The 15,660-nt window shown below is 44.6% G+C and overlaps 1 protein-coding gene and 1 long non-coding RNA gene across 5 annotated transcripts; both read left to right on the top strand.

The window, feature by feature from the left end:
• Positions 1 to 1,536: 1,536 nt before the first annotated feature.
• On the top strand, positions 1,537 to 15,254 carry ncoa5 (nuclear receptor coactivator 5). Of its 4 annotated transcripts, XM_064304148.1 has the most exons (11): positions 1,537 to 1,722; positions 4,060 to 4,342; positions 5,462 to 5,569; positions 9,512 to 9,575; positions 10,977 to 11,351; positions 11,658 to 11,767; positions 12,332 to 12,461; positions 12,804 to 13,003; positions 13,185 to 13,389; positions 13,474 to 13,565; positions 13,938 to 15,254. In XM_064304148.1, the coding sequence occupies exons 2-11, from the start codon at positions 4,180 to 4,182 to the stop codon at positions 14,789 to 14,791; spliced, it is 2,301 nt and encodes a 766-aa protein (XP_064160218.1). In that variant the 5' UTR covers positions 1,537 to 1,722; positions 4,060 to 4,179; the 3' UTR covers positions 14,792 to 15,254. The 4 variants fall into 4 exon arrangements, with proteins under 4 accessions (XP_064160218.1, XP_064160219.1, XP_064160220.1 ...); XM_064304149.1 differs by lacking the exon at positions 5,462 to 5,569; XM_064304150.1 differs by lacking the exons at positions 4,060 to 4,342; positions 5,462 to 5,569 and having other exon boundaries at positions 1,538 to 1,722.
• LOC135237238 (uncharacterized) lies at positions 5,895 to 8,148 on the top strand. The gene is made up of 2 exons (XR_010324780.1): positions 5,895 to 6,061; positions 6,186 to 8,148. It is a non-coding gene; the product is annotated as an uncharacterized LOC135237238 (long non-coding RNA).
• Positions 15,255 to 15,660: the final 406 nt, after the last annotated feature.

The following is a 15,660-nucleotide window of genomic DNA, read 5'->3' as shown; positions in this document are numbered from 1 at the left end:
CATTGCACACTCTGATGTAGTTATCCGTTATATTGCTCCCTGTAGAAATATGACAGAACACAGGGGCGCTTATTTTAGAATTTGGCTATGGACGACAGGTTAGCGTCTGTATTTATGCATTTATTTATTTTTGTGACAAGTTCACTTCTAAAATAAGGTAATGGCAGTACAAGTCATCCCGAATCCGTGAAGAACAGGCATTGTCCTCACCATAGCATTAGCACAACCTCGAATCCCATTTTACAAGGTTGCTAATCGGTACATTGCCAAAGTTGGTGCAAGAGTAGAGAGATTGTAAGAGGTTTATTTCAGAGGTTGTAATTACGGAGTCGTCTTTGCTGTAGTTGGTTTGAGAAGTAATTACTGAGTTGTCTTTGAACAAGTTTGAAACTGTTATTGGGTGTATTCTCAAGTTAATTTGCTGATTTGAGAATCCATTCAACAGATTTTTGAAACCATTTACAGATTTGTGAATCCATTCTACAGATTTTTTAAAAGCATTTACAGATTTGCTCCATAATTAGAATTTTGGTGCTTTCCGCTTGTAGCCTATGGCCTGGAGATAATCATCCAACAAAAAGGGTACTGCAGACAAGCTGGGAGAAGGAGAGGATGGAAAAATCAAGTTTTGGATGGGCAAGAGATATGGGAGTCGATGATAAAGAGTTTGGCGAAACTGTGGTGTGGCCTGTTAGACCTGTCTGGGAGTTAGAAAGTGTGGGGGTAGATCTGGAATTACTTAAGATTAAGCACAGTAATAAGAATGCTGACTTAGTTAGTGAATACTATAACTATAGGGACTGTAAGTATGAAGGCAGTGTTCAGATTTTTACAGATGGATCAAAGGATCCGCAGACAGATGCGACAGGGGCTGCAGTTGCTATGTCTAGTTACCAAGTGGGAATTAGCAAGAGAACATCGGATTGTTTAAGTGTGTATGCTGTTGAATTGTTTGCCATATTGATGGCATTAGAATGGGCTGAACGGGGTAGGTTTAGCAAAATAGTAATATGTAGTGATTCTGTGTCGGCCATTGCAAGTATGAAGATAGGTACAGCCAGAAATCACCAGGATCTGTTGTATGAAATCTTGTTTGCCAGTTCAGGAGTGGTTAGGCAAGGGAAAAATATTACATTCATGTGGGTCCCAGCACATTCAGATATCCCGGGAAACGAGAGAGCAGATACGTTGGCAAAAGAAGCAGTCAAAAAGGGAAGTATTGAAATCAATATAAAGTTATCAAAATCAGAGGGAAAGGGCATTGTGTGGGGAAATATCAATAAAGATAGGCAGCAGCACTGGGATCAGGTGTGGTGCTAGTGGGCAGGGGAGGAGATGTTTTATTAACTACCTTCGGGGAATGGGACTGTTAATGCAAGTGTGACAGTCAATAAGCTGTAGGAGTTAACTTACTCCGAGAGATGGCAGTAATGCAACTTTCAAGGATGTAAGCTGACGGTAAACAACACCGAAGAAGAAGATGCCTATGGCCTGGATTCACACGCCAAAACTGTGGGTGGCAGTGTGCTTTCATGTTCTATTCGCATTCATACCCTAAATACCACCGAAGAAGGCGTTCTTTTGTCGCGAGCAAGGCTTAACGCTCCCAACTGCCTAGGCTTGAAATTTTTTATTTTGGTGAAAGAACCTGTAACATTAATGTTTGGAGGACTACGAGGTTGCTAATTATTTGAAGAGTGACAAGGAAAGTTCATGGTGAAGGTAGGGGAGTTTTTAAAGCTACAATTGCCTCGTTGCATTCAGGTGTATACTAGCCAAAGCAAAGGCACTGGCTGGCTATTTAGCTGAGGGTAACTTGGTTTCGCCTGCTATCTAGCAACATATGCTATCTGGCTAAATCTCCATCGATAAACTATTGTCTGTAAGCACTACAGTTTGACGTGCTATATTTCCGAAAGTGGTAATGTCAATGAAAATACACAAAGCCAGGCTGCATTTTGGCTGTCTTATTCTCCCGGCGACATTTTGTAGTAGCTGGCTAGTTCACTAGCTAGCTACTGCAGTCTGCTTGGCAAAGTAACACTCGACTAATGGCGTTTTGGACTAATTTCTGCAAAACAAATCGGCGAATTCAATTGTTACATCGATATTGCTTTTTTTTTTTTTAACAACAAATGCGATTAGATTTTTATGATGCGTACGTAAACTTAACCTGGCCACTCTCAGGTGTCTTGAGGTGAGAACTGCTAAATTTGTGCCGCTGTGGTAAATGTCTTGCTACAAAATGGCGGGGACAACGTAATCACGGGCCACTACAGTTAAGCGTGTCGTTGGACCAAATACCAAACGCGTGGCTAAGTCAGGTTGTTGCTCGTGCAAGATGTTGGTTAAATTAACAATGTCCGAAATATTATGTGTCTAAAAATAAAGCGCAATTAATAGCTAGTACATGTTTAACGCTAGCTACGTAACTTGTGGAGTTAAGGCTTAAGTTAGCTCGAACGTTAGTGGGGAAACAAATTCGGGATGGAACATCGTTAAAATTGTAACGTTAGTTACATCACAGAACAATATACGTCTAACCGATAATAGAGTAAAATCAATTTCGTTACTACTTCGTTTAGTAAATAAGCTACGCTGATTTGCATTTCTTCCGGCGCTACTCGTTATGAGCTACATGAGTGCTGGTAACTTGCTAGCTAACGTGAGCTATGCAGCAAACATTGGGCATCTGCTAAGTTAGCTAGCGAGCACAGCATGCGTGCATTTCATCCGAGTGTGAAACGAATTGAGCATAAACCTTCCTTTTTGTGAATGACGGATGGATCCAGGGAGGAATATGGGGTGCAACTTTTCATTCGTGTTGTAAACCCAGAACCACAAACTGAGTAACGAATGGATACGATGGAAATGTGAAATCTGCGGAAAACTACGGCGGCGAACTTCATCCAAACCAAAAATGTTTTTGCAGGCAAGGACTAAATGGAAGATCTATGCGGCTTTCCACGATAGATTTGGATTTCATTTGCTCGTTTCCGCACCGCTCGGTACATGCTTAATTTCAAAAGAGCATGTATCGGGTTCGGGTCACAGCGAAAATTTTCAGGGCATTTTGGGACCCGTCTGTTTCGTCCCATTATCCCATCATTCAGCCTAATTTCATATTATTTCCTGACCAAGACTTACCTGCAAGTAGGGCTGTCACGATTAATTAGGACTAACGAATTACCATTAACCAAATTACCGGTATTACCGTTGGTTGGTTGGCGCTAAGTATGGAACCAGTTGGTGGAACTCCTTTTCTCTGTCTAATTGAAGGCATTTGTTTTTACGTTGGATAAGAAGGTTATGTGAAGACGTCAGTCCATAATGTCTGTCCGTCAATGATAGACATAATGGCTGGATCGCCATGACATTTGCTGTGCCCTTTCATGTTCCCAGGAAGAAGAAACTTATTGTCTGTGGTGACCCCATGACCTTTCCTCTAACGCCTGTCATCAGGGCAAATGTGTCTCAAAGTAATGACTGGCTTGACATTCATACATGGGGAGAGTGTAAGGCTGGTAGGACGGTTATACAGTGAACGTGACAGCCCTAGCTGCAAGTGGTTTTTGGCTGCTACTTGGTCAGTGCTGTGTTACCAGCGATTGTTATGGGGAATTTATTAGTGAACATCACGCTATAAGGGTGGATTGCCACTCACAACTCGTTGCTTCCCAGTCTCTAATGCTGTCGTGCAAAAATCAAATTCATTTTACTTTGTGACGATTTTATGCTGCTGCAAATGTGTGCAGCACACATTGGCAACACCGTTGCTTTTTCCGTATGTTAACCTCAAGGTAGAGATTGTGTCAGAACCAAATAAATACATTTAAGCAACTTGTGCTTTTTTAAATTTAAATGAATTAAACCATACGTGTGTAGCTGAGAAAGAGAATGGTGTTTCAAAATGGTCCTCTGCATTTCATCCAACTTATTTTTTTCAATCCCTTAAAACATGTTCTGCTGAAATATTTTGTGATGTTCCCCCCCTGTTGAGACGTTTCATGTGTGGGATTTCTCTTCTCTTCCTTTCTGTTGGCGCGCTGGATTTTTTAGGACCCGGGATTACACACACAGACGCAAACACAAACAAAAGAAAAAAATAATCTGAATTTGCCAAAAACCAGACATAAGTGCGTCGCCGAGCGCTAAGATCGAAACGACTCTCGTGGCAGCATGTCTCGCAGGAGAAGCCGCAGCGCAAGCCCCGCCCACCACACCACCAACAGCAATGACCCCCGCGACTTGGAGAGGAGGATTTTTGTGGGGAATTTGCCGACGACCCTAATGGACAGGAAGGACATGGAGGATCTGTTCAGTCCGTATGGGAAGATAAATGGTTAGTAGTCCACACGCAATTCTTCACTGCTCAAGTACAACTGAAGCCATTTTACATGTTTTGGTTATTTGTGGATTTTTTTTTTGTTCTCCCTGTGAATATTTTAGATTTTTACAAAGTGCTGCTGAAGTTGCCTTTTCTGGTGGCACGCACATGCCCTGGCACATTTAACAGCCGATAAATGCAGCACTTCATTTTCCCTCGATGTATGGCCTATTTTATCTCTCAAGTAACCTAAAAATCCTTCCGTTGGTGTTAAAACCCTTTGGGCCCTGTAGTCACGTGTCAGCCACAAGCTTTGTATTCTTCAGAGATTACATGTCTGTCCTCTGGCTGTCTTTGTTGAAAAACATTTTTGTTGAGACGGTATGCTTGTCCAGTTAGCAGTGCATCAGCCCAAATAGTCTAATTGCACTGTTACATGCATAAAAAAAACACATTTATACTAGTGTTGCATTCAGATTCATGCAAAATCAGCAACTGTCAAACTCGTGCAGGTTCTGAAGTCATTTTCCTGTTTCCTTTGGTCTGTTTTTTGAGGCCATAGTACATTGTAGTAGTTTTGAATTTAGGTGGGTTCTTGCAGTAGTGAGTCCTTTGGCCAGTCATCCAGTCTTGTGGTGCAAGGTCTGTTGAGTGAAAGTGGCTACATGCATTTCAGAAGAAAAACTAATGTGCCCTTCCCCAAAATTAGAGGTTGTTGCAGTTATGGGATGGGTCAATGTATTTAGGCATCCTACATTTTGTAGAAATCCAATGCTAAAACTCAGTGACCTGAAATGGGGTGACAAATACATTTTCGCTCTGGATTTTAATAAAATTCTGTGTTGTTATTGTTATTTTTTCTTTCTCTGCCTTAGTGATCAGTGGTGTGTAAATTTTTTTGATGCTTTATAATTGTGCTGCACCACTTGGCGTCTGTGATCCTTTAACATGGAGTAGAAAGAAAGCCAATAAATGGGATAGAAATGCAGACAGGTTCCTCCTGGGGCTCAAAGGGTTAACTCCATGTTTAAAGGTCCTGAAGACTATACCATTTCAAGTAATGGATTGAACAACAACACCACCACCAAAAAAAGAAAAAAACAACAACGCAGAAACACCTGTTCCTTTTTCCAGCCCTGTCCATGTTCCGTGGGTATGGATTTGTGCAGTTTGAACGAGCAGAGGAAGCGGAGGCTGCAAAGGCGGGACAAAACGGTCGCTTTTATAGAGGTTATAAACTAGGTAAGGCTTCAATGGAGGGGCTCTGTCTGTCCCGAGACCAGCAGACACACGGTGAATTTTGCACACCTTAAACTGTTTAAAAAAAAAAAAATAAAAATAATAAAATGGAAATGGGCAATTTTGTCATGGGAAGTCTTGGCTATTGAACCAGTTTTTCTGGTTTTTGGAAGTGAAAGGGGTACTGTAATGGTAATGAGCATGCATGATAATACTACCAACTTGTGTTCAATATCTTATGTTTGTTTATTCTGAAAAATAACACACATTACATTACATTACAGGCATTTGGCAGACGCTCTTATCCAGAGCGACGTACAACAAAAAACACGGTGTAGATGCAGTCATGCATCTGTGTGCGGTTGCCTAGAGAACTTAATCCAGATAAAAATAGCGAATGGCAGTTAATGCCTGAGGCCTTTCATAATCACTTAATTTACTATTTATGTTTGGGACGGAGACCTTAAAGTTGCAGTAAGCAGTTTTCTCAACGAAGTGTTGAGAAAACAAGATCTTGAGAATCATAACACTCATTGGCCCTGTCCTCAGAGAATGCTACACACCCCCAATCCCCTGTTTCTCCACACACCTTGTCATGAACGTGCAATAGCATTTCTAGCTCCTAACTCCTTGGCAAGCAAGATTGCAGAATGACGGACTGGCATGGCGTTAGCTACGCTAAAAATGGTCGGCTCCAAGGGTCCTGGTAGTTCAACAGAAATGTTTTTTGTTGTTGCAGAGCTTACCGATAACACACACACATTTCCATTTAGTCTCAGAGTTCGGTAGCTGTTGGCTAATGGAGTGATGGTTTCGCTAAATTTACAATTTGCTTGCGAATCTAAAGTTAGCTGACGTTCACGATTGCTAACGTTAGCAAAATATTTTTTATACATGTAAAGTGTTGAACAAGGCTGCCCTCTATCCCAGGGGTTGACTCCTCACAATGGTGACGGAACCGGAAATAAGGGGTTGCTGACTGTGCAGGGGACACCAACTGTGCACTCACGCCAGTTCTAGCTAATGTGATCTGTCGACCAGGTAACTTTAGTTGGGTAGTTTGCCTAGGCTAACTTAACCTACCGCACAGGTAACATTGCAAGCATTTAATTCTTCCAATAACTAGCTGCCAAATGCAGTAACGTTTTCAATAATAACTACCTAGCTACTTCGGTGGCTAAGTTCGTTGTAGGTAATTGGCTGGAAAGCAGGAAGCCCGGGTAAATTAGTGTTGAAATTTAGATTCTGTCCAGCAGAAACAATTCGAGCTTCATGCCCATCAACTCCACCCACCCCTGAAGCTCTTGCCACCTACTGAATTATATGTTTATTCTAGTTTAAAATTAAGGTCTATATCCATTTTTTTTCCTTTCTGTCATGGCGTAGCGCCCGAGCAGGCCGTTGTTTGCCATTGTTGATACTCTTTTCTTACTCAGCGCATCTAGCTATGTGTACTATGATGTGAACGTGCAAGGTCAATCTCGTTGATTGGTTTACGGTGTGAACTGGCCTGTCTCATTGATTGGGTTATGTTGTAGACCACTTTGTTTTGTCAACAAAATTCCGGACTGAATCCCTGGTTATTGTAGGGGGAACAGAAATGTGCCTACAAATATGATCTTCACAGAATTTGAAGGTTTAAACAGAGTACAGTGCTTTGCGTAGTTTAGTGGCCACTTTAGTGACCACTTTAGTGACTTCAGCTGCCCTAATGGCACCAGAGGCACAACTTTAAATTAGTTCATGCTGATAGTGCTGATAGGATTGCCTTCCTCCTTGCATGTCTCTGGAGTGGAGTAGCCTTGCTGAAAATAGCTTTCAATATGGACACAAGCTCAAATGTTATAAAGATATGGAGCCCACGATCAGTCCGTACCGCTTGGGTTTCTGACTGGGTTCTTAAGATAAAATAGGGACACAGGATCAAGCAAGGCTAAATTATAAAAAAATGGTTCAATCTCCCTTTAACTCCCGTTTTGTTAAAAACATGGCTACCTGGGTTGAGGTGCCCTGTGAATCCTCCTTGTTCATACAGCTTAGGTTTGTTACCTGGTAACTGTGTCTATTTGGTAACTGTAAAATGCTGCAGGTGACTGTACTGGCTGAAGATATAGTGTCGAACTGGAAAAATATGGTGTGATTGTGCATTTACGGTGTGATTGTGTCATAGGAGGAAGAGGGGAGACTATAGGCTCACTAGTAGGTCTTTGTGGTGAACACCGTTTAGACACTGAATTAGAAATGGATTTGCCTAAAGGTGTGCATGTGTGTACCAAATCAACAGAACAATCACAAGGGCTGTTGGTAACTGGTTTCCTCTCAAGATCATCTGGTCATCAGTTAAAAAACAGAAGAGCAGTATTTTTTATCAAGAAACAGTGCAATGAACCCTTTCCAAGAAATGTGCATGAATTTTGCTAATCAACATATAGCTCTATACTGATATTTACCTGCCAAAGGAAAGTTGAAAACCAGAAAGGCAGTTGGCCACATTACCCATACAGTACCCCTTGAAGACACAGGTTGTAATGGTAATGGGTGCAATTTCAATATTTACATCTTGGCACATAAAGCTGTTAAGAGATTCAAATTGTTTTTTTCCTATGTAGGCTGACCAGCATATAGAAGGCATACACCATAGATGCAGCTGTCAGTGTCCAGACAAAGTAGCAAAGAAAAGGTTGTTGAAAGTGCTTGGTGGATTTACCATCCTTTTTTGCTGTATATGTCCGGTATATGAATTGCTTCTGAGATGCCATAACCCAAATAAACTAGGAACGGGAAACAATTTGTTGTATTGCTAATACCTGGAATGAGAGGTGGGAAAACCACTCTTGGTCCAAAGTGGAGTTGTATGCACTTGAATAGTAGCATTGCATTACAAGTCTGTCCAAACAGGCTACCGATTCCTTCATTTCCTTTGGGTAATTTTAAAGAAAGACGAGCTAAAGCCTTATGGGTCCACTGTTATGTATTTAGGACATTTTCCAACGCTATTAGACAATAAGTGTAATACATGACTTTATATGACAATCACTTAGGAAAAAAGTCTTATAAAGAGTGGAGAAGATCAGCGTTGGTCTCAGTGATACAAATGTGTGATACCGCCAAGAAGGCACAGAAAGCCTGAACTCAAACCAACCTTTTGTATTGACAACAGTAAATCCCACTAGACAGTTCACATCTTAACACTGCTATACCTACAACCTTATCCCAACCGTATGCCAAGCAATATGCACATAGCACAGAAGATAATTTACTGCTTTCATTTACAAAACTTTTGTCTATATATGCAATACAAGCACAATAGTAATGCAGGAAACAGGTGTGGTTTATTGATTTCCTGCTTGATGTCAAAATGCAGTTTTTAAATTGAGGCCTACAATTACACTTATTTGCTGATCTGAAATGCACAAACTGCCTGTGGACTGTTAAAATACAGGGGATTGAAAAATGTAAGGTTTTGAAATTATTTTTTAATGTACAACAATCCCTTTCCTGGTAGAGAAGGTTCTGTTTTTTTAATAAAATTAATTGGGAGGGGGTGTCTCTGGCACATTTACACCTCTTCTTGGGCTATTTTACATGTTAAGAATTGATATTGTCAAAAATTTCAGTTGGTCATTGACTGACTGTAAGGAACTTTGGGGGGGGGACTCTTTCAGGATTTTGCACAGGCTGTAAAATTATGCAGTTGTTGACAGTCCTGCAGAATAAAGCTACCTTAGCTGGTCTACATACTTGCTCAATGCCAAATCTCCCTAAAAGGACTTTTCTTTTCTACCCATCCGATCTGATGTCATCTGCGTATACTATGGGCAATTTGTTTTGGTTTTTAGAAGCGGGAAAAGTAATGCGCAATGTTAATCCATGCCACCGTGGATTTGGTGAAAAAAAAAAAAAGTTTCTTGATTAAGTTGAACATTTGGATTGGTTTATTTTCAGATGTAAATATGGCAGCGGAGCGACGACAGAGTAAAGCTCATTCCCGGCAGAGCCCTCCACGAAGGTAATGTAACGACTAAGTGCCTACAGTGTGAGGAAGTGACGTTTCCACTTCTCCGGTAACCGTTCTTTTTCACGAGAAGCATCTTCTGAGCGCACTGGAATTTCACCCACATTTTCAGTCATTCCTCAACACCAAGGACATCGAGTATAAACATGGTCAAGACGAGCATCTCGGTTTTCGGTTGTGCATCGTGTTCTAAAAGCTATAAAGTGCTGAAATAAAATAGGAAAAAAAAACGTCTATCTGTGGTATCCTTGTCTTAAGTATTTTATACCAACCTTTTCTGCCTCCTCCACTCTTGCTGTCGGAGTTTTGAATCGCCTCTTCAAACTTCGAGAACTTCACATAGCTTGTAATTATGAAATGCACTTCACTGCGTCGTCAAATATTCTGCTATCAAATTTAAGTGTTTGGAATGTTAATAGGTAATAAAATGTGGAATTGTATGTGTGGAAAATGTTTTATTTTTTTTACTCTTTCGAACCGTGTGTTCTTCAACCCATTACGTGTGCCAAAATGTTCTCTATGGATATCTGGCGGTTTTTACAAGCGTGATGTGGAATCATTTGTTGAGGTACTTTTGAACTGGATATCTACTGCACGTCTGAAGCGTCATCTAAAAAAAAATGTAAATTTGTGTTTAATGCGTTCTCATTTGCCGACCAACAATTAATATGGTTTTTAATAAAACCTCAAACTGGAAATTGAACCACTAATTGTTCCGCCCCGAGAAGTTGTTCTTGGGTGCACGGGACAAATAAAATGCCTTTTCAAGGACAAAGGAGGTACACTTTCGCGGTCATTTTACATTTGGTTGTACTCAAAAACTTAAACGTTTTAAAATAAATTTTCGGTCGTAAAAAATGTTGCCCAGTTTCGTTCAAATTGTAAAGTAAAATAGACATATGCATGAGCAACGGGGAAATGTTTGGTTTCCCCCCAAGAAGAAACAGGAAAGGTTTGCATCTTTTCAAGTGGGGAGAATGCACTCTCCAGCTGCTTTATGGGACCTGTAGTTTGAGAAGAGTCGTCCGATCATGACTGAAACTGCTGTGGTGCTGTGTGCTCCACTGAAGGCGAGCTACTGCAAACCCGATGGTGGATTTAAAATAACTTTCATTCACTCGGCGTGATCATATCGAGGGATTTCTGAAATCAACCTTGTGATTTCTCTCCCAACGGATTTTTCTTTGTGCCTCATTTTACCGAGTGTGTTTGCTCCGAAATCTGCGTATTCCGTTGCTTGCGTCCTCTCGTCCCTGTGCGATGATTATCGTGTTTTCTACAAGTAAGCCATCGTTTGTATTCAACACATTTGAGGAAAGACGGACCTTTTTTTTGTTTGGTGTCCCAGCTGAATCTACTTTCTCTTCTTTTAACGATGATTTGTGTCCTCTCTAGGAACCCGTACGGCGGGTATGGCGATGGGCGGGACGCGCGGACCCGCTCTCGCTCCCCCATGCATGGCAGGGAGTCCCGCGATCACAGGGACGGCCGCGACATGAGGGAGCCGGGTCGCGACATGAGGGAGCCGGGTCGCGACATGAGGGAGCCGGGTCGCGACATGAGGGAGCCGGGTCGCGACATGAGGGAGCCGGGCCGCGACATGAGGGAGCCGGGTCGCGACATGAGGGAGTCGAGTCGCGAGACTAGGGAGCCCAGCCGCGAGCCCAGGGGTGGGCACCCCCGCGAGCATGTGCCGCGAGACCCCAACTTCGATCGGTACCGAGGCCCCGAGGGCCGGGAGAAGGATCCCAGAGGTGACCCCGCCTTCAGGTGAGGGCCGGGTTATTGTGCCCAATGTTATGAAAGAGATTTTGAAAATTAGTCTGAAAGTTTTGAATAGCGTATTTGAAAAACACTTCAGAAACGTACTTCCTGTTATGCATGCCATGTCCATAAAGGGGGTACAAGCAGGGCGCAAAGGAAGGTAACTCCCGTCAAAGTTTTGGAAGTTGCTTGTAGATTGAGTATTGGTGGGATTGGTACCTTTTGGTTCCTTGTCTGAATGACCCCTTTGGAGTATTTGATGCCCGCCACCCAGTGCTGACATTGATGTGCTCCTCCTCTGTTTGGCTGTAGAGACGAGGGTTACGACCGGTACTACCGTGTGGACGATTATTACCGCAAAAAGGAGGAACCTTACCCGGACCGCTACAGGGAACCCTGGAACGGCCGGCGAGACCCTGAAGGTAAGCCTGAAATCTCCTGCCCTGCCTCAGTTCCACTCCCTGTGCGGTCCCTACTGTACTGAGCGGAAAGCGCCGTCAGACTAAAGAAAGACTAATCTCTTCAGACTATAGAAAGCCTCATCTCTTCAGACTATAGAAAGCCTCTTCTCTTCAGACTATAGAAAGACTCATCTCTTCAGACTATACTTGGGACTAACTATCACCACTCTGCAGGGCACTCCCAATCTGGGATCATTTTTATCACTTAAATCACTCTTTCATGTTACACATGTACCTCCATCCAGCACTTATATTGTACTTCGTATTGTTATCTTGATGTTATAGCTTGTCATGCCTCCTAGTTTGACTTGGCATTGGCTAGGTCAGAGAGGTAATGTTCACTGTGTAAACTGGACTTGATGTGTTCATGGCTATGAGTAACCGTTACAAAATGAGTAATTGCACCTAATCGCACCAGTGTTTTGTAGTTGTTCATATGACCTTCAGTATACTCTTATTGTACGTGGCTTTGGATAAAGAGCGTCTGCCATGTAAATGTAACGCGGCCGCGGTCTGTGTGCGCAGAGGAGCGGCCCAGGGTGGAGGAGCGCCGGCGGAACGAGCTGTACCGGCAGTACTACGAGGAGCTGCAGCGGCGCTACGACTCGGAGCGACCCGTCGACTGCTCCGTCATCGTGGTCAACAAGCAGCAGAAGTGAGTCCGCGGGGCGCCGCTCGGCGTCCGGCGCGACGATTCGGGGGCTAGCCCGACGACCGCGAGAGCATCGCATTGCGTTCCTTTAGCTTGCACTCTAAACCCAAGGTGACCTGCAGTGGAAGGGAACCTTACCGAGTAATAGGAGCAACAGTGCCTGGCTTGATTGTCAACATTCCCGAGCCAGGGGGAGCGTGCGTGGAACACCACTGTAGCACTAACTACGGGGAGGGAGGGGGAGATGAGTGTGCTCAGGGTCTTTGAAGTGTATCATTTATTTCACCATATCCTGGTCAAAGATGGCAGAAAGTATTTTTGGTGAATATCTGACACTCCTTCCAGGGAGTATGCAGAGACGGTGGGGAGGAAGGTGCGGGACCTGGGCATGGTGGTGGACCTGATCTTCCTGAACACGGAGGTGTCCCTGACGCAGGCCCTGGAGGACGTGGGCCGGGCACGCACGCCCTTCGCCATCATCATCACCCAGCAGCACCAGGTGCACCGCTCCTGCACCGTCAACATCCTGTTCGGAACACCCCAAGGTAGGGGCGGGTTTGCGTTCGGGTTTTACAGTGATGTAATCTCTGATCTCTGATGTACATCTGATTCTTGCCAAATAGGCTGCGTTCTTTTGAGCGGTCCCCATTCTTGGTGAACTTGACGAGGATAACTTGAACTTCTCCTTTTTGTCCACCCGATCATTCTTTGGCCTTGACATTCCAGAACATCGGAACATGCCCATGCAGGACGCGATGGTCCTGGTGGCCCACAACTACGACCTGTTCAAGGTCGAACACCGGGACAAGGAGCGCGAGGAGATCGCCAGGAAGGCCGCCAAGATGGCGGACGACGTGCTGATGAGGGAGCACGAGAGGGAGGGCCACCCGATCTCTCTACAACCCGCCATCACCCTGCTGTCCGAGGGCAGGTTAGACACTGCTCTGCTTCCACCTGCGGCTTAATCCCAGCGTGCCGTTTTGGTGTTAATTGCGGACGCTTGGTCTCCCTGCAGGTACCTGACTATGGAGGAGCTGGATGGGCTGATTGAGTATCTGAGGGATAAGAGAGAGCGTTTGGTGAGAAGCAGCGGTGACCCGCATGCAGGTAGGCTCCATGGTACCAGCCTCTGATTGGACGAGCTGTGTGTACCGCCCACGTCTGCAGGGTCCCCCCTCCCTTACATGCCTATAATCCAGTACAAATTCACCTCGGCATTCTGTGAAATACCAGAACCGAGGGATTGAGTGAAAGATGAATAACTGCAAGGATTGAAGCCTTTTGTGCATGTGTTTTGGCATGCTTGTGTTGGTGTTGTATGAATGCTATTCATTTGTGTTGAGCTCAGGCTTTCCTGCCGTCTAGTTTTATAGATAAATGCATCAAAGTTCTATGCTGTCAGAAAATGGTCAGCTGTGCGACCCCCCTGCTGTAGACTGTAGAGACTGACCCTGTGTGCTGTGTTCTTATGTCCTCCAGCATCCCACAATGCAGCTCCAGCAGCCCTCGAAGCTCCTCCTCCCGCCCAGACCCTTCCCAGCGTGCCCCTCTCCACACACCCCGCGCACACTGCACACCCCGCTCACACAGCACATGCTGCGCACACCGCACACACAGCACATGCTGCACACACCGCTCACACCGCTCACACAGCACATGCTGCACACACTGCACACAACGTCCTCACTTCTCACGCAACACACGCAGCCCACTTACCCCCAGCCGTCGCTTCCACTGCAGCTGTGCCCTCCAACCACCAGCAGGAGCTGCAGGCCAAGATCCTCAGTCTGTTCAACAGCGGCTCAGGCGCCTCTCCCGCCCCGGCCCAGGGTTACAACACCGCGGGCAGCCAGATGGGCAGCCAGATGGGCGGCCAGATGGGCGGCCAGATGGGCGGCCAGATGGGCAGCCAGATGGGGAGCCAGATGGGCAGCCAGATGGGGAGCCAGATGGGCAGCCAGACGGCCAGCCACCCCTCCGCCCTCGCCCCCTCCTCCACCATGACCAAAATGCCCCCCCAGTCCGCCGCCCAGGGGCCCGGCATGATGGGCTCCAGGCCGGCCCTGCGGCCCCCGGCCGTGGCCTCCAGCGTCCCCTCCCCGTACGGGCCCCCGCCCAACCGAATGGCCATCCCGCAGGCGTCTGCGAGGCCAGCCGCCAGCGGGGCGGGCATCAACTTTGACAACCCTAGCGTCCTGAAGGCCCTGGATACGCTCATCCAAAGCGGACCCTCGATAAACCATCTGGTGAACCCCGGGAGCGCCCCCGCCCCTCGGCCCGGCCAGGGCATCAGTCAGCCGCCCCCCATGGCGCACTACGCCCGCCATTACTGATCACTCACACCAGCCAGCTACCAAGTCTTCAAAATTATTGCTTCAAAAAGGCATAATTAGCGAATGCTTTTAATGACGTTCCTGAAGTTTTTTTTTTATTTTTTATTTTTTTTTTTATTTTTTCCTCCCAAAATTCTGGCATGTTTGACTTTTGGGCGACTGTGCAGTTGGACATAGTTTTTGTTGTTGAATTAGAGCCTTTGTTCATTTTGCTTAGTAGGTTGATGTGGTTGATTTTGGTTAAAAGGAACCACTGCAATAGCATGCCAGATGAATGAGGAAGTGACTGTACTTTGTAACTCATGCTGTCACTACCTGAGCTGTGATGCTGTCCTGTCTAGTTTGTGTTATGAATAGACTTTGGTAGTACTGTCAGACATGTTTTATACAGTTACCCATATGATTGTAAATACTAGCTGATTTCAATGTCACTGAAATAAACCTCTCACTAAAATTCAATAAACTGTGCCTGATGTATTATGTTTATACAAATGGGTGGCATTTTTGCCATTGTCAGGTTATTTTGTTTTTGTTCTGTTTTCTATTATTATTAGTATTTAATGTTTCTCTTTTTTTTTCTTCACTGACTCTGGGACATTAGCCTCTGGGATTAGTGAGTATTTAAGTACATTCTTCCTTCCACCCACACAGTGTTTCCTGTGGAAAAGAAAAACGCAAGGCATTGCAGCGTGGAGTAAGTGCATATCTCCAGTATCACGATGAGTGAGATTGGAGGCTTTAGAAGGTTTTTGAGATAAATGGTAGATTGCCTTAAAAAACAATTCATTCATGAAGATATTCTTTGGAATGAGCTAGAATGTCTAATAGTGCTCTAATTATTCTTTTGCAATGTAAAACCTGCCAAATTA

This window comes from Anguilla rostrata, chromosome 13, assembly GCF_018555375.3.
Source record: "Anguilla rostrata isolate EN2019 chromosome 13, ASM1855537v3, whole genome shotgun sequence".
In the NCBI taxonomy this organism is placed as follows: domain Eukaryota; kingdom Metazoa; phylum Chordata; class Actinopteri; order Anguilliformes; family Anguillidae; genus Anguilla; species Anguilla rostrata.
This window is presented reverse-complemented; position numbering and strand designations above follow the sequence as displayed.